Source organism: Ceratotherium simum, chromosome 21 (genome assembly GCF_057802395.1).
Source record: "Ceratotherium simum simum isolate JZ-2026a chromosome 21, ASM5780239v1, whole genome shotgun sequence".
In the NCBI taxonomy this organism is placed as follows: Eukaryota; Metazoa; Chordata; class Mammalia; order Perissodactyla; family Rhinocerotidae; genus Ceratotherium; species Ceratotherium simum.
Genome location: NC_141920.1, coordinates 31457398 through 31479887, shown reverse-complemented (window position 1 = coordinate 31479887; position 22490 = coordinate 31457398). Strand labels below are relative to the sequence as shown.

At 39.0% G+C, this 22490-nt stretch overlaps 1 protein-coding gene across 2 annotated transcripts in view; it reads right to left on the bottom strand.

The window, feature by feature from the left end:
- ATRN (attractin) overlaps positions 1-22490 on the bottom strand; it is a 161045-nt gene that overhangs the window by 104898 nt on the left and 33657 nt on the right. For both annotated transcript variants that reach the window (XM_004433802.3, XM_087445542.1), the window contains exons 2-6: positions 17704-17787; positions 13619-13732; positions 7792-7920; positions 3616-3821; positions 2395-2563 (exon numbers count right to left, since the gene is read on the bottom strand). In XM_004433802.3, coding sequence (XP_004433859.1) covers positions 2395-2563; positions 3616-3821; positions 7792-7920; positions 13619-13732; positions 17704-17787 — 702 coding nt within the window. The remainder of the gene's footprint in view (positions 1-2394; positions 2564-3615; positions 3822-7791; positions 7921-13618; positions 13733-17703; positions 17788-22490) is intronic.

Genomic DNA, 22490 nt, shown 5'->3' with positions numbered 1-22490 from the left:
CCTGGTGGAGAAGAAAGTCCCAGCTCCCTAACTGGCCTTCTCTAACACTACACTGGCGGGAGGTTGGAGCACCTCACTACGTCCTGGCAAGGGTGGAAATCTAGACTCTCCACTCAGACTTTGCTGGCAGGGGTGAGGGTGGGGCCACAGTTCTTTGTGCGGTGTTTGGCTGGAGTAGAGTGGTTACTGTCTAAAAGTTTTCTGTCTGGCCAAGCTGCCCCTTTCCTGGTCCTCGAGCTAGAAAGAACAGGTTTTTCTTGGGAGGTTTTAGGCTTAAGCCTATTGGCATTTCCAGATTGCTGATTTTTCCAACATCAAGTCTGGGATATATAAGACAAACCTTGGAACTTACTGTTATGTCATTCTGTGGGTCCTGAGGTTCCTAGACAGACTGACTTCTCTCTACCTTTCAGAGTCTTCTCATGTTTGTTTTATATATAGTGTCCACGGTTTTTAACTGTACTTACCACAAAGAATAGGAGAAAGTAACCTTTATTTCTTTATGATTTTTTAAAATTTCCTTTTTCATATTCTATTTCTAAAGGAGTATCTGTTGTGTTTATTTATTCTGTGTTCTTTCTAGGTTTGTCATTAACTCTGAAATTATTTTTAAATTCTTTCCTAATTTCTATCATCTCATTTCCGAATTTGTCTAGTTTTGATTATATTGTTCTTTCATGTTTTATATCACTTTCTTATTGTACTTGAGCTTGTTTGGGAATAGTAAGTTGTAATTTTCATCAGTTTTGTGAGCATATTTCCTATTATGCTTTCATGAAGAAGGGGTGTTGCTCTACTCCTTAGTCTCTTATTTCCTGTAATAACTTTCTATGAGATTTGACTTTGATATTTTTCTCTTGCTCAATTTTAAGTAAAATTACTTTTCCCTGAACTTTTACAGGGGAGGCTTGGTTTAGGACAGTTTTTCTAATTTTTTGGCTCTCTAGGCCACTTTTCTGTTGTTGTAGTGTACTATTCAAATAGATGGCAGCTTCCTTGTTGAGATCTCTTGGCTCTGTTCCCCTCCCTGACTGTTATCCAGAATTTCTTTTACTTTTTCTCTACTGTCCCTGTCCTGTTCAATTTGAATTCTCTTCCCAGCAGTTTCTCCTCAGTGTAGAACTTCCTCCTGCAAAGAGACTTTGGCTAGTTCATTTCAATATTCAATAAGACACACACTGCTCCAGCCCTTCAGATCCTACTACAGATCCCTTGAACTCACCCAATAGAATATGCAAAGTCTGTCCAATTCCACCTGCTGTTCTCAAAGCAGCTTGCTGCTGAGTTTTCGAGTGATCTCTTCTGGTTACTGGAGACTGTGGGTTGGCCCACTGCTCCCTTTTGCTTCCTGCTGCACAGATGCTGACACCATACAGGTCTTGTAGCTGTCAATGGTTTAGCCCCACCCATCCGTGTAGATACCTTCTGACCAAGTTTTGTTATAGATGTTACCAATGTGCTTTTGATTTTGGTATCCTACTTGTTCTATGTGTTTTAATGACTATATTTGGGGGAATTCAGAAACTATGCCACCACTGTCATATTTCCAGAATCCCTTAAAGAACAGCTGCTGGTTTTCAACAACCTTCACTAACAGAACACGCCGAGAAAAAATTCCCAGGGCACAAAATCAGCATGAACAAGTGTTCATAAATTTCTCCCAAAAGTCAGTCTCCATACCTAATTCCACTGTGAGAACATATATTCTCCCTTTAAGATGAGCCACATGGACCAGCAAATAGACCTTGAACCCTGGGAAGTATCAGACAATGGCATAATTTCCACTAGCAAACTATAAATTCAAACTATTTGATCTACAGAAATGTTAATTAAATTAAGAGGTAAAACAATCCACCATTTATATAGAACCAACCTTATGTACCTAAAGCAAAATATGACAGACAGTACCTGGAAAAGATGAATTATTGCTTACTACAACCATGAATTCTTTGTGGCTCCCAATCTCAAACACTAAGAATAAGGGCCAGCACAGTGGCACAGCAGTTAAGTTCGTGCGCTCCGCTTCGGTGGCCCAGGGTTCACGGGTTTGGATCCCAGGTGCAGACCTACACGTTGCTCATCGGGCCATGCTGTGGCAGCACCCCACATACAAAATAGAGGAAGACTGGCACAGATGTTAGCTCAGAGACAATCTTCCTCAAGCAAAAAGAGAAAGACTGGCAACAGATGTTAGCTCAGGGCCAATCTTCCTCACCAAAAAATAAAACTATGAATATGTCAAAAAAGTCTGGAATATTACTACCAAAATATTAACAGGGATTTTCCTCTGGTAATGGAATTACTTCTGATTTCTTTTCTTTTTGCTTATCTCTACTTTATAAATTTTCAAAATGGAAAACTAAACTTCTTCCAAAAATGTTTACAACAACTTACGCTAAAACCATGTTGTAATCTGAGTGGTTGAACATATATCCTCCAACAACCCACATTATATTTCCATTGACCACAGCTTTGTGAGAGGCTCTGGGGAGCTTTAGGCTAGAATATTCCTCTCGAGCCCAAAATGACTGGTTAGCTGGTACAGGAACTGAACATCCAGGACCTAATAAAACATAACAAATTAGCTTCACAAAATGCAGCTTTAAAATTATTGCATTTCAAGTTTTAATCATCTAAACACAACAAATATCTAAAGAATACTTAGCCTTTCCCTTAGCATCTAAATATCAGACAAATCCCTTTAATTCGTGCTTTCAATTTACTTAAAGCTAGTGAGCAAGGGTAATCTCTACTAAAATTCAAAATCACATACTTTCTAATGATGGCTTGACCATATCCAGGTTAGGAGTTTTTAGTAATAAAATACTTGTTTAAGCAGCTCTCAGAGGAAAGAGCAGACAAAGGAATTATTAATTTAAATGAAAAACTTTAGGGCTAAAATGTAAAGGCTAGTCTCAAGAGTAAACATACAAACTATCCATTTCCTGGAAAATTAAGAAACTCCATTCCTGGGAGGTTTGCCTTCTGCTGCAACATTTGCACAGTGATAGGTACTCAAATGCTTCAATCATTTAACTCCTTGATGTCAGCCAAACCAAACAAACTAAAGCATTTAAACAAGCACATTTCCTTTCAAAATAAGTGTTCTGAGGAAGGGGTAAATGTATAAAGAAAATCACTAAATCAGTAACATCTGTTATCCCACACCTTAAAGAATTTGTTAAGCTTCTTTAATAGTCTGTATCTGTACATAATTCCATTAGGTGACTGCTTTACGATTCTACTATATAATTGATGCCAATTTTCTCTGAATTTTTTGAAAGTTTCTGAGGAGATACCACTATTGGCAGCTCTTGTCCCAGCTTGGTTCTCTGCTATGTCTTCTTATAGCTGAGACCAAGTTCTCCAACTTCCATGAATGAACTGCAAAGAATGTCAAACCCCTCCACAATTCTAAAGAGACCACAACCACACATCTATGAAATTCAGAGATTTGTAAGAAGCTAAATAAAGAGATATGAAAACTTAAATGCTACCCAATATTTGACTAACACAAATGGTACAGAAGCTAGGAATAAAGTCAATCTATAATTTATTAAACTGTAAGAACATACTATAAACAGGAAGATAAATAAAAATGAAAGAAGCTCCTACCCTGCCACTCTGAGAAGCAGGAGCATCCTCTGATCTCACTTGAATTGCAGATGCCTCGATGAGGAAAACCACAGTTATTTATACAGTGAGGAATGTCACATGCTTCACCTTTCCAGTTTTCAGAACATTCACATTGAACAGTGTTGCTGCTATTACTGATCTTACATTCTCCTCGGCCTGAGCAATTATTCGGACACATGTCAAAACTATAAAAACAGTGGGGGGAAATTAGATCAACACAAAGCAACACTTTTAGCAGAACTTTCCCCTACACAAGGTTTAAGAATCTCACTGTCTCTCCAGTCCATTCACAAGTATAATTGTAGTACTTACCACTCAGCCTAAATGGGGTCTCTCAACACTGCATAGCTAGGGCAAGTAACGAAATCAAATCAATCATGTTAGATTCTCATCAGAAGAGACAAGTTAAAGAAATCACAAAGAGAGAAGAGAGTCTTGTAAAATATCCAAGCTTAGCTTCTCAAGGGTGGGATGACTATCCTATTCTTGGTAGCCCACAAATGACGAGTATTACAGAATTGCCAAATGCATGCTTCAAAGTCTGGAGAGAAAAAAGATAAAACAAACTACAATACACTACCATCCTCATTGTACATATCCCTCTGGATAATCTCTGAAAGTTTCTAAAATTTGTTTAAGATAATTGCCCAGATTGGTGTGTTTAAAATTCCTTAGTAAGTTTATCTACTCATTTCAAATGGAAGAAAAGGGAGGGTTGGTTTAACTGAATACAGAAGTTTAACTATCATATGTCTCATAATAATGTGACAAGATAATTATATTGGCAGCACTTTGAAAAGACATAATTCAGATTTTAAAAAGGGGGAGATAACTGGACTATCAAGATACTTTAAGAGTGTAGATTTCTTCTAAGGCCTGTAAAGAAAACTAAAAAGAAACTTTGTAGCAAAGCATGTCAGAAAATCAGGAATTAGTTACAAAAACAAACTAATTAATGATCACGCCTACACCCAAATATTAGTCTATGATACATCTATAATAAAATTTTATAAATCAGTATTTTTATAATCTATACTACAATTATAATATGATGACATGCATATGCCTATTTTTCAAGGCCCCATAAGCAGAATAAAAAAGTATTTGATAAAAAGACTGAATGACACTCTTGTAGGCCTCTAGAAAGTAGCACCTACTGTCTCTATATACTAATACATACACGTGAGTAAAGCTTCAATAAAGGTCAATTTATCTTTATTAAGAAAAAGGCCTTTGCAAGGCAACAGTTTACAGAAAATAAAGTCTAAATTTCAGATGGGACTTGTTATGCTGGAATGGCTACAACAATCACACTTCATTTTTATAAAAGACCTATAAGAAAACTGAGGTAAAACATTTCCATTACGTGCTCAAACCTATGCCTTACACCAATAATACGTCAAATAATTTCCTACAGACACACTCATTAACCATATATGAGGAAATGGCATGCAACCAAAACTTAACATTATAGAAAAACAAAGAGGAGGAAGTAACCCCTAGCACCTTTTAAACTACAGGAGGGAAAGTATAACTTCAACTTCTCCTTGAAACTCAACTTCTCCACTCATGTGCCCTTAGGCATAGGTGTACTTCATGTGCCAAAATTAATCTTGAGCACTCTTTAAAGCAGTGAGCTACAAAAAATTTCAAAACAAAAATTATCTTTGAATCTCTAAAAAGTGAAAATGGTGGGTAATACGTCAAAACATCTGCTTGTATATCAATCTAAACTGGAATAATGGAACTAATTTTCTATGCTTAAAATATGACTCAGAATGAGAAATAAGATCAAATGCCAGTTTGTGTGAAAATAAAATATAACTATCTGGGTTTTTTTCTTTTAAAAGAAAATGAGGGAACACCTGAATAGCTGTGGCTACAAGCCTTAAGGGGTCCTCCAGCTGAGGTCAGCCCAAAGCTAGGATTCAGCGCAACCTGAGGACACCTGGAAAATGAATGACAATGTTTTCTGTAAGTGCTTCTGGGCATTTTTCTGGAAATAACAACCACCATTTTATTTGGCTTTGTAAAGGGTCTGGGACCTCTAAAACATTTTAGGACTCTTTTTTAAAGAATAGAGATCTTAGAACCAAGAAGCTAATAAAATTTAAGATAACCTCATCACTTCTTCACATTTAACAAAAACTAATTCTGGTCTCTAAGAGAGATCAAGGCTTCCCCCTACACCCATCTCCAAGAAAGAAAACGACCAATCAGGGTAAGAATAACTTGCATTCCTGGGGAAGATACCAGCCACAGAGCTAAGATCTCCAGTGATATGGTAGAGGGCTTCCATTGTTGAGAGGTGTTTGAAGTACCTGCTCTCCTGGGGTGCTCCCTCCCTGGAGTTTTTCTTCTCCCCCAAGGCTTACAGTGAGGGACCCTACCACAGTGAAGCTTCTGCCCTCTAGCCCCGGACCTAGGAACCTACAGGGAACCCAGAATGGGGCCTGGATGAAGGCTAGAGCAGTGCCACTCAAAAGAATGCGGACAGTGAACAGGCAGGAGCAGCATCACCTAGGAGCTTATCAGAAATACAGATTCTCAGGCTCTCACTCTGTTGAGCTATGATCTCTGGGTAGGGCCCAGGAATCTGTGTCTTAAGAAGCCCTCCATGGGCTGGCCCCGTGGCTTAGCGGTTAAGTGCACGCGCTCCGCTACTGGCGGCCCGGGTTCGGATCCCGGGCGCGCACCGAAGCACCGCTTCTCTGGCCATGCTGAGGCCGCGTCCTACATGCAGCAACTAGAGGGATGTGCAGCTATGACATACAACTATCTACTGGAGCTTTGGAGGAAAAATTAAAAAAAAAAAAAAAAAAAAGAAGCCCTCCAAGAGATTCTGTGCACGTGAAGTTTGAGAATCTCTGGCCTAAACCCACCTCTCACCTCTGTCCCCTCCCCTTCAGAGCCGAACTTCTTCAGAGTGTCCCACTCTCAATGCCATGACTTTCTAACTTTCCATCCTGAACTGTGTCCCCACCAGGCCCCTGACTTCACCCACAGGGTCACCTAGGGCCTCCTCTGCTTACTCAACTTCATAGCTGTCAGCTCCCTCCTTCTTGAGACTTTCTTTTCTGGGCTTCTGTGAAAACACAACCTACTGGCATTCCTCTGCCCCTTACCTGCCTCTGCTGTCCCTCTCTGCACTGTGCACACACCCCATAGGCCAGTCGGTCACTGTCCATGTGCCAGTGATTCCCAGCTGACATCCCCAGCCCTGACAGCTCTTCTGAGCTCTAGACCCTGCTGAGACATCTACCCAACCAAACTCAACAGCCTCTTCCCTGAACCAGCCTTTATGCCTACTGGTGTCACTAAAAATCACCTTGCTACTGCTGTGATAAGCTGCCCAAGGCTGCCAAGTCAAGAACCCTGGGCTCCTGGAAAACTGAATCACCATACCGTCTCAAGATAGAGACGGCTTTAAACAGGCCTGAAAGAATACCGAGATTCTGAGAAAATGGGCAGAAAAAGAACCCAGCACAAAGGTTACACATGGCGGTTACTGCCTATGCCAAGAGTTGGCAAACTTATTCTGTAAAAGACCAAATAGTATTGTAGGCTTTGTGGCCCACAGAAGCTCTTTATCACAGATACCTTGCTTATGGCATTTTATGAATTTAACTACTTATGAAAATAAACATTTCTTAGGAGGAAAAAAAGAAAAGACAAAAGTTAGCCTCTCTCCCACCTCAACAAATTCCAAAAGCTGCCTAGAGTCTGTTTGTCTACATTTCCTTTGAAACCTCAACTAAGTTGTCATCAATGGGCCAACTATTGAGTACATAAAAACTACTAATATTTTTTAAATTGTACTTAGCAAAAAATCCCCATGTTTTTATCCACTGGCAGGAAAATGCCCCTCTCTTCCAGGAGAAGCTCAACAGTACCAAGACCTGGATTGAAATTGTTGCCTGACTACCTCAACAACTTACTTTACATTTTCCCACCAGTTTCCTCAATTATAAAATGAGTAGAAAAACAGTGCCTGTACCTGAGTTTTTAAAAGAACTTTCAATAAGACAATCCACGTAAACTGCTTTCAGTGCAATGCCCAGCAAGTTATAAGCCTCGATATGCTAGTCATTATTATTGTTAAAACAATACATAGTCTTTGAATAAAATCACAAATATTAGACTTAAATATCTTACTTGTAAGTGATATTAAATCCAGTCAAATTATAAGCAGCATCACTAAAAAAATGCAGCAGGGCATAACCTGATGTGGCAACAACCTCGGGGACAGTCTCATTGCCATCTCTCTCAGGAACAATGAGGCCGCTGAAATGAAAACACATTTCTTATAAAGAGAAGCACAATTACAGACACATCACATGGTGGCAGACACAAAATTAGAACTGGAATTCATCCTTACAATTTAAAAAACCACTTCCAGGAAGAGGGGCAAATTTCTGTGACAAATGCATAGTGCTACCCTATCAGTTCTGGACCCTCTGAGGAACAGATCTGAATCTTTTGCCAGGCTCTCCTCTATTCTGGGTTATATTTCTAATGAGATTTAAAATCAACAGCCCTACTCTTTCTTTCTTTTTTTTTTAATAAAACTTTTTATAATGTTCCTTTGAAAAACTGAGTAAACCTCCACAATCACAGAAAGTAACAAACTTTATGAGTTGATCAACACCAAATATATACTATTGAAAGACATGAAAAGTAAAAATGGAAATAAAGAAGTTTGATAAACACCCATAATCCCAGTACTATTAGCATTCTGATGTATTTTCTGTGTCTAATTGATAACATATTACACCTTATACTCTATTCTACAAGTAATACACCATAAGCATTTGCTATATGACTAAAAGCTCCCTCAGAGCTTTTAGAATCTCATTCAGGGCCCAGTATATAATAGTACGTGTTGGGCGCCTGGAGAGAGAAAGAATTACTGAGTCAAAGGGTCTAAACGATGGCTTTAAAGCTTTTGATCCATATACCAACTTGCTTTCCAGAAGAAATGCCAAATTGAAATCCCATCAATAGAGAGTGAAGGGGTCCATCCCATCTCACCTTGCCAACAAAGAAGATTACCAGTCCTATTTTAGCTCTGCTAATTTAATAAGTGAAAAGTGATTTTTTAATTGTGGTTTTGAGTTTCTTTTATACTCTTGAGGTTAATCATTTTTCCTATGTTTACTTACCTGTTGCATTTCTTTGTATGCTCACATCTTTTGCCCAGTTATCAATTGACTATCACCACCACCACCACCTCAATTGGTAAAAGCCTAAATCTTTACTAGGCCTTATGCAATCTGCTTCATACACACAACCCCACCCAGTGAACAAACATCTCACCTCCCATTACTCTCTTCCCTCAATCACTCAGCCCCAGCCACACCAGTCTCTTTGCTTTCCTAGAGCACACACAAGGTAAACTCTCACCTTAGTGCCTGTGACAATCTTATGAGCACACACAAGGTAAACTCTCACCTTAGGGCCTATGATAATCTTAAATGCTCAATCACTATGACCTAGCAATTCTATTTCTTCGTAGAATAAACACTTGCTCACATACACAAAGGAAAATATACAAGAATCCTAACTGCAGCACTATTCAGAATGGCAATAGGTTGAAAACCACCTAAATGCTCATCCACAAGAGTTGAATAAATCATTACATATCTGTAGGTCTACAGGAGTAACAAAGAGCTCATCAAGGCATTCTGACAAGTCATAAATACAACCAAGCTGCAAAACAAAGGGCCTAGTATACATGTACATTTATGTGTATTTATGTAAATACACACAAAAATGATGAAATGGAAGAGTACATAAGCAGGGTATGGGGAGGAGGAGGGGACTGGATTTTCATTCAACGAGAGTTTTAAATATGAAGACAGAACTCTAGGAACCCTAGGACTCTGAAGTACAAAACAATGAAGTATTTTCTACTATGTATTCAACTAACAAATATTTACTAAGCACTTACTACACGTGAGGCACTGTTCTAAGTACCAGGAACACAACAGTGAACAAGTCCCTGCCCTCCTGGAGCTCACGTTAGAGAAACAACAAATAAGCACAGATACACCCCCACTCCCCGGTGTGTATATATAACGCCAGGCAGAGATAAATGCTATGAAGGGAAATAGACCAGAGTAAAAGAAGAAAAAGTCCTACTTTAGAAATGGCAGTCAGGGAAGGCCTCTTGGAAGAGGTGCCATTTGATCAGAGATCTAAAAGGAAGGTTTCAACCATCATCATGCTTTCATTGGTTTTATACAACAGAACCCCTTGAAATGCTGAAGGGGTAAATACATGCAAGAGCAGGGCCACCTAGACACAGGTACATATGTCAAAAGCAATCTTCCCATAAGAAATACTGGCACAGGAGAGGATTGGGGGCCTCAGCCACATGTGGGAGACCTGAACTCTGTTATCTTAGCATGAACTTTTGGAGCAAAGAGATTGAGCTCTGATCCTTGCTCCACATGCCTGTGCATGTCACTGACATCTCTCAGACTCAGTTTCCTCCAATGCACAATGAGACAAATCCTATCTACCTCACAGCGATGTAACGAGAATCAAACTCTTAAAGCATGGGAAGTGCTTCAATAGTGCCTCACACTAGCGTGTGCTCAGCAAGTGATGGCTAATGGTATTTATCATTTACATGGTGGGGACATTTAAACGTGTAGGATGAATGGTAGAATGGGTAGAGGGAGAAAGGACAGAGAGTCACAGAAGGGAGGGCCATGGGCACTAGATGCCCACGATGCTGGAGAAAGGGGATCAGCTTCCCCACTGTTAGAGAGCCTTAGATGTTTGCTTCTTTTCACTTCAAAAACTTGAAATCGTGACAGCTTTGGAATGTGCTGCTTTCTCCCAGTGTGAAAATAAAACAACTGATTTATGACAAAAATAAATTTTTACAGAGTAAATGAATACAAATCCAGCCTCAACCCAGCATGCAAGGCAATGGAAAACGTGTGGGGGAGAAAGCAGTGCGGCAGGCATGCCATTCAACTGTCACTGAGCCACCTCCCACCTCCCTATCCCCTGGTAGATAAATAAACGGAGGCGCAGCTTAGGCTGTAGCCAGTTCTTCAACTTGAGCAAAGCAAGAACTGCCTGCCCTGGGGTTCTTCATAATCATATTTTTTAAACACAGAGTACTACTGTTTAGAACCATTTTTGAAAATTGCTCAACTAAGATATTTTCTTAATTCAACATACCTGTGCCAGGTAGACGTGGGCTCTCTGAACACACCTGGGGCACAGCCTGACTTTACCAACTACACCATACTAGTTTACTAGTAATCCTGGGTTTGACACATCTGTCTCCTTGCTAGAGTATATGCTCCTCAAGGGCAGGGAGATGTGGAAGATAAGCCAGGTTCTTAAAGTCAGGGGTTGGAGCCTGGTGATGGGGTCACGCAGGGTCTATATTTCTGATTGGTGAAGGAGGGTCCAAAAACATGAGAGAGGTGCCTGCCTTTGACCACCATCTCTAAGTGCGCCATGTCTGACCACAGTTTCAATCGGGTGCTAGACAGACAGACTGACTCCCCCTTTCAGGAGACTTCCTCTCATAGCTCTTCATCATAGTCTAAACAAGTGCCTCAGCAACATAGGACTTTCTTTACAAAAAAAAAAAAAAACCCTAAAAGAAATAATGTTCTTTGAAGAATGTTCTCAGAGAGGAAAACTACTCTCCTCCATCACCACTACCACCTCTGCATCCCCTACAAACAGATCCTAGCAGAGGAGCTGCTCCACAAAGGCTACATTTACGTATTTGTTGAATTGAATGCACCACCAAATCATAACGCCCTCAAGCTGGAAGAGCCATGCCCCAGGGTTCTCAAATTTGTCTAGTAATGGAACTGTTAAACAAATTTTATTCAGAACTTCAATATATAAAAGATAAATGTGATCAACCAGTTTGGAGTCAAATTAAACTTTAGAGTTTGCAATACACCTAGAGAAAAACAAAGTACAACACCTTCATTTTAGGTTTTAGAAGCTGAGGACTAGAGCACTTAATCTATTCAAGTTCACACAGAGACTTGGGCAGAACTCAGATTAAAAGTCCACATCTTCTGAATCCTGTGTGGTTCTTCTCTTCTTTATTGGGTAAACTATTTGCCGCCAGGCTCTCTCCATTCCAGGCCCCCAGGATATCAAGACTTGGTTGATTCCTCTACCCAAAGTCCTCCTGACACAACAGCATTCCTCAGCTCCCATCTTGTGACAGGACATAATGGCCTAAACAGAGGTTTTCAAATTGTTCTGCACATCACTGCTTTAGGGGTTTTGTGCTTCAGGTCTATGTCAATTTTTAACAGACATTCTCACTATAATTTTAGAAAATTCACACTCAAATATATCATAAGATAAATTTTAACACAATCAATGCATTGATTTATACTACCAGTTAACCAACTTTTTTATAGAAACCTAAAAATCCTCCTGTTATCTGTACATATACTTTGGCTTCTCTCAAAAGTCACTGACTAGAACAATTACAGCCCTCTGCTTGTTTTATTGTTGCTGTTGATTCACATGTCTGCTCATCAAATACACGGTCCGGGTGAACCACAGGGTTATGCACATCTGCTTGGCTGATGTTCCCACAAGGGCTTCTGGCAAGTTGATTCAAAGTGCCTGGCACATAACACGGACTCTATGAATTTTGATTAATGAACTCAGTATCAAGTGAACAAGTACTATCATGATAACATCATACTATAGATAATTTTCATGCTTGTATTCAAGTTTGGAGTGCCTCTTGCTATAATCCAAGGCATGCTTCAAATGCTGGCATAAAAATATATATGTCTAACACTTGGCCAATGACATTTTAACCCTTAGCATGGCCTATCCACTCTGTTCTTTGGCCCTATAAGTCAATATTTGAAACGCAGAAAGTGGCCTTGGTTCTCAGTTCAAAGATATGTTGGAGAGATTTCTAAGCCAAAGGGAGTGAAGAAACACAAGGGCACATTAGTCCCCTGATCTCTTCTGTCCTTTGGCTCCTCATGTACTGTTTATTCTCTGTTACCTCCTCACCAACATGAGACAGCAACCAGACTAGCCCCACGTGAGGAATACCAAAAATATTTGTTGAATTGATTTCTTTTTAAAGTCAGGGAAATAAAATGTTTGAGGGAAAGAATCCAGAAAGTCAGCTGCAGATGAAAAACTGATAACTATGGCTCTCTAAGGGGATGTGCATTTTAGAATAACATGTTTTTAAAATCCTCTATCAAGTAGAAGGAAGAAAAAAAGAACGGTTTTGAATTCTCATGTGGTCAAAAATATAATAAACAACACAACTACTTATTGTTAATAAAAACTAAAATGCCAAAACATTTTCAGAACACCCCATATATTTGGTATTAAGCTATTTTGTTTAACTACAAACCCAGAATATACTTGTTGAAAAAATAATCACAATACATACTTGGTATGTTCCTCATTTCCCCATGGGTAACCATTGTTCATCTTACATGTATTCTCCCAAAAAGTTTTCCTCACCCGTATTAATGCATATAATAAATACACACACACAGACACACACACAACCATATTTGAATTCAACGAATAACTCTTGAAGGTCTACGCAATTAGGAACACAAGGATCAAGATGGACATGATTCTTGATTTAAATTTTTCACAGAAATAATATTATTTCATATATTACTCACAAAACATTTTTAAAATGTAAACTTCACCACCACCCTGAGAAGCAGTAAACTTGACACTACTATTACAACTTTATAGAACAGGAAATTGAAAAGAGAGGTCAAGTACTCGGCCCAGAAACATACCCGATAGCTACAGGAAACCAAGTGAGGACTAGTACACAAGTAACAGGACTCTAGAACTAGTACTCTTTCCATGAAATAGATGTGTTAAGTGATAATAAAGGTGAATCAGGGAGGAATGCAATCTAGGAGATATATTTGACTTCAGAAATCAAATAATGATTAACTAGTACTTATATAACTGAGCTTACCTAAAGGCAGCAACTAGGGGTGCATAAATTGAGTCCCCATCATAAACGTATAAATGATCCCAACTACACTCTGTAGCAAAATGATTGAAACGAAGTCTCATTATTCTATTTGGCCTGAAAAAAACAGAAAAAGTAATTTATAATAATCATCGTAACCATCAAACATTTGAGACAAAAATACAGATTTTTAAAGAACTTACAAGGAGAGAAGAAAGTAATAGCACATAAACAGTATTTCTTCATTTCTCAAAGATTTACATAGTACTCACTATGTGCAGGAGACCACTAAACATGCAATGGTAAACAAAAGAGACATGGTCTATGGCTCTTTGGGCCTTACAGTCTATACAGTGGCCATTCTTTAACAGCCTCTGAACCAACGCATTAGCCTTTCTGCGTTTCCTTCCTTATTCAACTTAAGATGAATTCCTACACTACATCACTTCACAAACTACATCATTTCACAAATACACCTGTCGATTCTCTAAACTCACCTGCCCCTCTGGCCTTTTCACGAAACCACCTGGCAAAAGTCCTGATCTATAGGAAACCAGCTATCTGCTTTGACTCAGACTGAATCCAAAGAAAACTAAGCTGTGCTAGAAAAAGTCACACCACTAGGTAGGCTGGCTCCAGTATTGGTCACTGCTCATCAACTGCAAATGGCACTTCAATTCTGCGAGCAGTCCTACTACTAACTCACTCTCTCCCTCTTCACAATTGCTACTAATTCTCAATTACTATTTCAAACCATCCAGTCCCACCTCCCTGCTTATGCTTAGCATCCAGACAAAAATCTCTCAAATTCCCATTTTCCAAAACAGATACACCTACCTACTCCTCCTTACATCTCTCAAATATTTAACATCTCCCTCTCATCTAGCACTTCCACAGCCACATTTAAATCTCCTTAAGTATCACATATTTTACAAAAAACAACAAAACATAAAAAGCTTCAAAGCCCAACTCTCCTTCCAGCTGTTACCCCTTTCTCCTCTGAATAGAATGAAACTCCACAGGAGACTCTGCCTTCTCCATTTCCTCATATCCCACTCACCCCTTTGCTCTCTAACCTGGCTTCAACCCAAACACTTCACTCAAAAAGCTCCTAGTAATACCAACACCATTTATATCCTGGTGATGCCATATTATATGTCTCCAGCCTAGACATCTCCTCTATCCCACACTTATTTGTCTATATTAACATCTCTAAACAAACAACTAAATAAGTACATGAACGAGTTAACTCAGATGGTGATGAGTATTGCAAAGAAATTAAAGGAATGTGATATGGTAGTACAACAGGTGGTGGGGAGATGCCCCAGAAACCTTTGGAGGAGATTAGAATGAGGAGAGATAAGCCATGTGAAAAGACTAGGGAACAATGTATCAGGCAGAGGGAACAGCAGGGTCTTAAAGTCTTAGGGAGAAAAAAGTTGATGTGTCAGAGCAACATGAAGAAAATCAGCATGTCCGACAGTTGGCAAACAGAGTGAATCATGTGATATAAAAGGTGAGAGGTGGGCAAGGGACAAAAGCAAAAATCGGGAGGCCAATTTCAAGGCTATTACAGTGGCCCAGTAAAGAGAGGATAGTGGTTCTTACAATAATTGGAGATGAAGATGAAAAGGAGAATGTAGATGGATTTGGGAGATTTCTAGAGGGAAAACGGACAGAACTTACTGACAGGCTGAATGTGGGGATGAGGGAAAGGAGGAATTAAGTTTTCTGCTTGGGCCGAGGAGGCAACCACTGAGAGCACATTTAGAGCAACGGTGTAGAAGGCCATCACACGGGAGTAAACTGATAGAAAGGGCAAGGGCAAACAACTCCTTAGAGCAACCAAGTGTGCTGCTCTCAAAGTGTGGTCTACACCACGCCAGGGACCTGAGACCCTTTTAGAGGTTCCAAGAGGTTAAAACTATGTTCAGAAAAACACTAAGCTATCATGTGCCTTTATCACCATGTTAACTTTTGGTAATGGTACAAGAGCATGGTGGATGAAACTGCTGGTACCTTAGAACAAAGCAAGGCAGCAGCACCAAACTGTACGAGTAACCACTTATTCTTCACCACCACACACTCATAGAAGAAAAGAAAAAATGACAGTTTCATTTAAGGATATCTTTATCAAGCATTAAAAACTAACAGTTTTATTAAATCTTGCCCCATAATACACGTCTTCTTAATACTCTGCATGACAAGATGGGAAGTATGCATAAAGCACTTTTGCTGTCCAACAAAGTACAGTGGTCTCAAGGGAAATCACTTGTGCAATTGTTTTAGTTGTGAGCTGAACTAGTCGCTTTTTTCTTGGAACACCATTTACCATTTTTACTTGAGAGGACAACTGACAAACTATGGTTATGCAGACTTAGATATCCGGCAGATATTTTCTTGAAAATGAACAAGGCAAGGCTTTCACTTCAAAGAAAACAGCTGACAGTATTTGTTGCCAAAGATAAAATACAAGATTTCAAGCAAGAATTAGAGTTTTGGAAAATCTGTATCTGCCACCCAGATGCAACTTCCCAATACTTAAAACTTTCTGATGAGATTGATGGTGATTTTAACCAAGGTGATTTTTAAAATATATAACGGAATATTTCAATATTTGGAAGATCTGCATAATTGAGTGAACCAATATTTCCAAATCACCTACCATATATCATGTTACAAAATCATGCACGGATTAAAGATCCATTCGAAGTACAAGAAAACCAATAGATTTTAATTTAACAAGTTCCAAGAGTTCATTAACATTGTTTCAGATTCCACACGGCAATTTCCTTTTAAGAAATTACCACAAGTTTTGGTATAGTATCAAAGAAGTTGAAATTAAATTTTGGTAGAGTATCAAAGAAGACTATACAAATTATTAAAAGGACTATTAGAGGGCCGGCCCCGTGGCTTAGCGGTTAAGTGCATGCGCTCCTCTAGTGGCGGCCCAGGTTCAGATCCCGGGAGCGCACCGACGCACCACTTGTCAGGCCATGCTGAGGCGGCGTCCCACATACAGCAACTGGAAGGCAGTGCAACTATGACATACAACTATCTACCGGGGCTTTGGGGAGAAAAAGGGAGAAAAAAAAAGGAGGAGGATTGGCAATAGATGTTAGCACAGGGCTGGTCTTCCTTAGCAAAAAAGAGGAGGATGGGCATGGATGTTAGCTCAGGGCTGATCTTCCTCACAAAAAAAAATAAAAAAAGGACTATTAAAATGTCCTCTTTTTTCCTACTACATATTCAAGTGAACCCTAATTTTCCTCACATACTTCAACCACAATAACATATTTTAACAAAGTAAATGCAGAAGAAAATATGATAATCCAGCTGCCTTCTATTAAGCCAGATGTAGAAGAAATTTACGAAAATGTAAAACAATGCCATTCTTCTTAATTTTTTTTTTAAATGTAGGGGTTGCTTTCTTCATAAAAACATGTCATTTGTGCTAACATGTAGTAGGTTTACTATTGTTGCTTTTAAATGAATTAATAAACAATTTTTCTCAGTTTTAATTTCTAAAATGATAAACACAGATATAAGCCACATAAAAGTTATTTGGCATTCTCAAAATTTAAGAGTGTAAAGAGGTCATGAGACCAAAAGTTTGAGAAGCACCTCTTTAAAGGTTTATCATGAAGAGAAGGAGAAAAAGAAGGCAATAGCTGGAGGGGTACAGGGGGCACAGAGAAGGAGTTGTATGGGCAATAACAGTTATTCTGCTTTTCCTGCCTATAATAAAAATAGATATTAGAAAAATGACACAATATTGTAATTTTCTAATGCCTTAAGAAAACTATTTAAAATACTCAACAGTTTTTTAACTATTACAATTGAAAATATACAATTTTCATTTGTGTACAATTCATTTGCAGCATTAAATCAACATGAACTTTTCTTTTAATTAACTGTGAAGACTAAGAAAAATAAGAAAATCCAATTCACTTGTCAAACAAAAAATTATCAAATAAAAAATATTTTAAGTACTTTATGCTATAGATTGTTAATTTTACTTATAGGAAAAGCAATGCCACACTGAGCTCTATCCTAAAAAACAAATTAAATTTGCCATTACTACTTACCGTCCTTCAATGAGCCACGTGCACTTCGTTTTATATTTATAATTTCCAGGTCCATCTGTTACAAACCCAGAAGATCCAGTTAGTCTGTAATACAAAAAAAACAAAACTTAAATCCATCAAAATTTCATATATTAATATCTTTGTTAATTCTCAATACAATCCAAGTTAAGCATAGCGGGTACATTAATGCATACTATACAACCAGAAGACAATAACTGGATAGTTATATTCACATTACACAAATCTGGATGACACAAATACATACACTTAAAGAAAAGGAGACACAAATATATTAAAACCAACAGCAACGAACAAAAACATCTAAATCTTTCTAGCTGAGATGGGAAAATTATACTTTGTACCATAAAAATGGCCACAAGGACTTATTTATAAATATGAGTTGGTTTTTTAAAAATAAGATCACAGTTAAAGTTACAAGTAAAATGTACAATACAATAACACTGTGGAGAGCATAACTGTGATGGGCAAGCACATCAAGCCACAACACACAACAGACCCATCATAGCCATTTAGCTGCTTCTTCTGAAGTGGCGATTAATCTACCACACTCTACGAGCAGTGTACATCAGCACCTGTCTTCTCACACTCATGCCAAGCCTGAAGTTTATCAATGTTTTTAGATCTTGCCATTATGATAAGCATATCCTAGTATCTCATTAATGTTTTGACTGGTACTAACCCTGATGTTTGAATATCTTCTCATATGTTCTGGCCATTTGCACTTCCTCCTTTGTGAATTAAGATTCTATATTCTTTGCCCACTTTGCTACCAACTTGTCTTTTTCAAATTAACGTTTAGGAGCTCTTTTCATATTAAGGAGCTCTAATTTATATGTTAAATGTAATATACATGTATTTTCTCCATTTATTTTTTCTTTATACTTTGTGTCTAGTATCTTTTGCTACAGAGAAATTTTTAATATTTAAGAAGGATGCTTGGGCCGGAAATTTTTAATATTTAAGAAGGATGCTTGGGCTGGCCTGGCGGCTTAGCGGTTAAGTGCACGCGGTCCGCTACTAGCGGCCTGGGTTCAGATCCCAGGCGTGCACCGACGCACCAATTCTCTGGCCACGCTGAGGCCGCGTCCCACATACAGCAACTAGAAGGATGTGCAACTATGACATACAACTATCTACTGGGGCTTTGGGGAAGAAAAAAAGGAGGAGGATTGGCAATAGATGTTAGCTCAGAGCCGGTCTTCCTCAGCAAAAAGAGGAGGATTAGCACAGATGTTAGCTCAGGGCTGATTTCCCTCACCAAAAAAAAAAAAAGAAAAAAAGAAGGATGCTATTTCCTTCCTCATTGCTGTTTCCAGATTATTTTTCCTCCCTCTTCCATCAACAATGTCAGCCTCTCTGAAACAGACGCTCTCTTCTGCATCTGCCTCCCTTACTTTCTGAGTTATCTACTGACATCCCAATTATTCCTCCTCACCCACCGAAGATATTAGCATCTAGTTCACTGCCTTCCATTCAACTGCATCAACATCCAAAACGCATTTCTTAACTTCACCATTAACGATCTTTCTTCCACCCCCACTTTAGTCCCCCATTCCTCTGGGCCCTGCGGTTACCAGTAATAGCACTACCACCAAAATCTCCATTTTAGGCATCCTACACTGTGCCACTGTCTCTTATCTCTCCAGTTCATTTAGCTTAGTTCTCCCTTTCCAGTTAAGTCTTCATCCCCATGGGGACCTCTAATCACTGAACTACCACTTCTTGTTCATCACCCACCACCTATACAATTCACTTTCCCACTTACCTAGTGAAGATTCCATGGTCCATCACAATTATCATCTCCTGCAAATCCCTTGACTTCTTTGCCCTTCTCTCCCTCCGATGTATTGCCTGATATAGCTGTCTCTGTTACTTACTCCCCAACATCCGTTCCATCCCCCAAATCTAAGTCTGAGACAATCATGGTTTCCTGTGCCCCTTGCCAATAACTGATTAGAAATGTGTATCAGTTAAGATTCGGGTTCTAATGCAACTGACAAAAAAACCTAAATAGCAATGGCTTAACCAACATATAAAGTCCAAAGGTTAGCAATCCAGAGCACACAAGGCATTTCCATGATCATCAGGGACCTAATGTTCTTCTATCTTGTTGCTCTGTCATCCTCAACATGTGGCTTCCACCTCATAATCAAAAATGGCCGCTCAAACTCCAGTTATTATTTCCATATTCTACACAGCAAGGAGGAAAAGAAAACAAAGTGCACACCCCCTCCAAGTCGAAGATGACAATTCAACTTACATTCCATCAACCAAAAGTTACTGACACATCTAAATGTAGACGGAGGCTGAGAAATGTAGCCATTATGCCAGATTAGCATGTACCCAATGAAAAATCAGGATTCTCTTTACTAGAGAAAGGCTATGAACACTGTGAAGGTAACTATTAGTCTCTGTCACAGCATGTAATCTATTACCTAGATGTGGGGGGAAGTCTAATGGAGGGCTTCTACGAAATATTTTCTCAAAAAGACAGTGTGGTAGACAGGGAGGTGCACACTCAGGTCTCCCCTTCAAGGAAGGACTTACTGCTAGGTGCAGCAGGGAGTGTGGTCATCAGACAGCCTCCAGCTGTCAGTTCCTTCGGGAGCTGCCTTGCCCCAGGTCATGCCCTGCCCAGGGCAGCCCAGACCATAGGGGGTATAATGACTGGGGCATTTCAATCCAACATGGGACAACTCAGACAGGCAACCCTTGCTCCAGAGCTCCCTTTGTCAGGCCTGCATTGAAGCTCAGCTTCTTCCTTTGTCCAGTTCTGCTTCCTGCCCCTTCCTCTCATGGGTTATTATAACCAACTTGTACCCCAAACTCCATCTCAGCAAATGCTTCCAAGAAACCCAACCTACAACAGACGTCCAAAGAGACCATCCTTCTCCCTCCGGACTTTGCTCGAGTTGAATTTTACAGCTGGAAGTACTGCAGCCATCACGCTGCGAGCCTGAACACAAAGCCAACGCCAAGAACAAGAAACCAAAGGAATGCAAAGGTCTCTGAAGAACAGTACCAACCAACCACAGCGACTACCTCAGTTTTATGGATAAATAAATTTCCCACTGTGGGGGGGGGGTGGCGGGTGTGTGTGTGTGTGTCTTTCCTTGATTCTTTGTTCTGGGGTCTTCTAGCTCAAAAAGTTTTATGGCTTTCTGCTATGCCTGTATGGCTTTCTGCTATGCCTGTTTTGCTCCTAAGAGTTTCCATGAACTTCACACGGATGTGTTCAGGTATTTGCAAATCAGTGCCACTTTTAGAAAGAATAGGTCATTTTTATTTTAAATATTTACTTAGTATCTTTAAACAAACACATTTACATAATTTTACAATAATGAATAGACATGATCACAGACAGCTTTTTTTGGTCAACTAAAAGACAATTCTTCTTTTTTTACTTCTCTCCCCAAGTACTCCACCCCACCCCACCGCCACTAAGATAAACATTTAACCACCTAGTAAGCATTCTTAACTATTTTTCTTCATACTCATGTGCCCATGATATACGCATGGTTCTCTTAAATCATTTTTTGGTTACACAAATTATTATATAAACTTTTCTGCATCTTCCTTTTCTCACTCAACAAAACTTTGTGGGAATCTCTCCAACTAATCAGGTATTAGTCTAATTCACTCTTTTTCACGTAGCATAATACTCTAACCTATGGAGGTATCATTTTTTTTCTGCCTTTCTCCTAGTAACAGTCATTTTGTTTTCAGTTGGTTGGCATTATGCACACTGCTGCAATAAATATCCCTATACATATGGCCTTACTTGTGCTTTTATTTCTAAGAATAGAATCTTGGGAGGAGGGTTACTGAGCCAAAGGAATATGAATTTTAATTGTTAGCCAAACCGCCAAATTATTTTCCAAAAGGCTGTAACAATTTACATTTGCACCAGCAATATATGAGAATATGCTGTTCTCCACATCCCCTCTCTATTAAATATTCTTGTTTCTTTTAAACTTTATCAGTTTTCAATTTGCAATTCTCTGTGTTCTAGTGAACGGCCAAGAAGTGGTTACTGAAAATTTAGAGACTGAAAAGGGGAAGGCCTGGAATATCAGCCTAAACTTTCAAGTCAAGTTTTATGGTATCACTGGTGATCTAGGTATGGATACTGGTACTCTGTGCCCACTTCACCAGCAGTCACACAAAGGCATCAAACTGAACATAAAGACTTTTCAACAAGACCAGAAATATAAAGAATTAACTTCTTGCTTCTACCAATCTCCCAATTCAAGAATAGGCTAAGGGTAATTCTGCAGAGGAAACAAATACAGGGAAAATTGGGGAACCCTCCATAGGAGGTAGGTTTCAAAAGAAACAATCTTATAATTATTTCTTTCTAATTTACTTGTATCATTACGAGACAATGTGCACTATAAAACCTCAACTTTTCTCACCTGTTAAGACTTACTTTATGGTCAAGTACCTTGGACATTGATAAACGTTGACCAAAGTTCCTTGGACATTAAAAAAAAGACACAATCTACCATAGGAATGTAAACTACTATTTGTAAATATACATATATATATAACTAAGTTGATTGAATGCACTATTCAATTCTTTTATATTCTTACTTGTTATCTGTTAGATCTAATTCTGAGAAAGGTATACTGAAATCCCATACCATGACTGCTCCAGCACAGCACTCACATTATTTTTGCCTTCTGTATTTAGCCATTCAGTAAGCTTATGACTATTAGATCTTCACAAATTGTCCCTTTTGATAATAACCCATTTACCTAGTTTG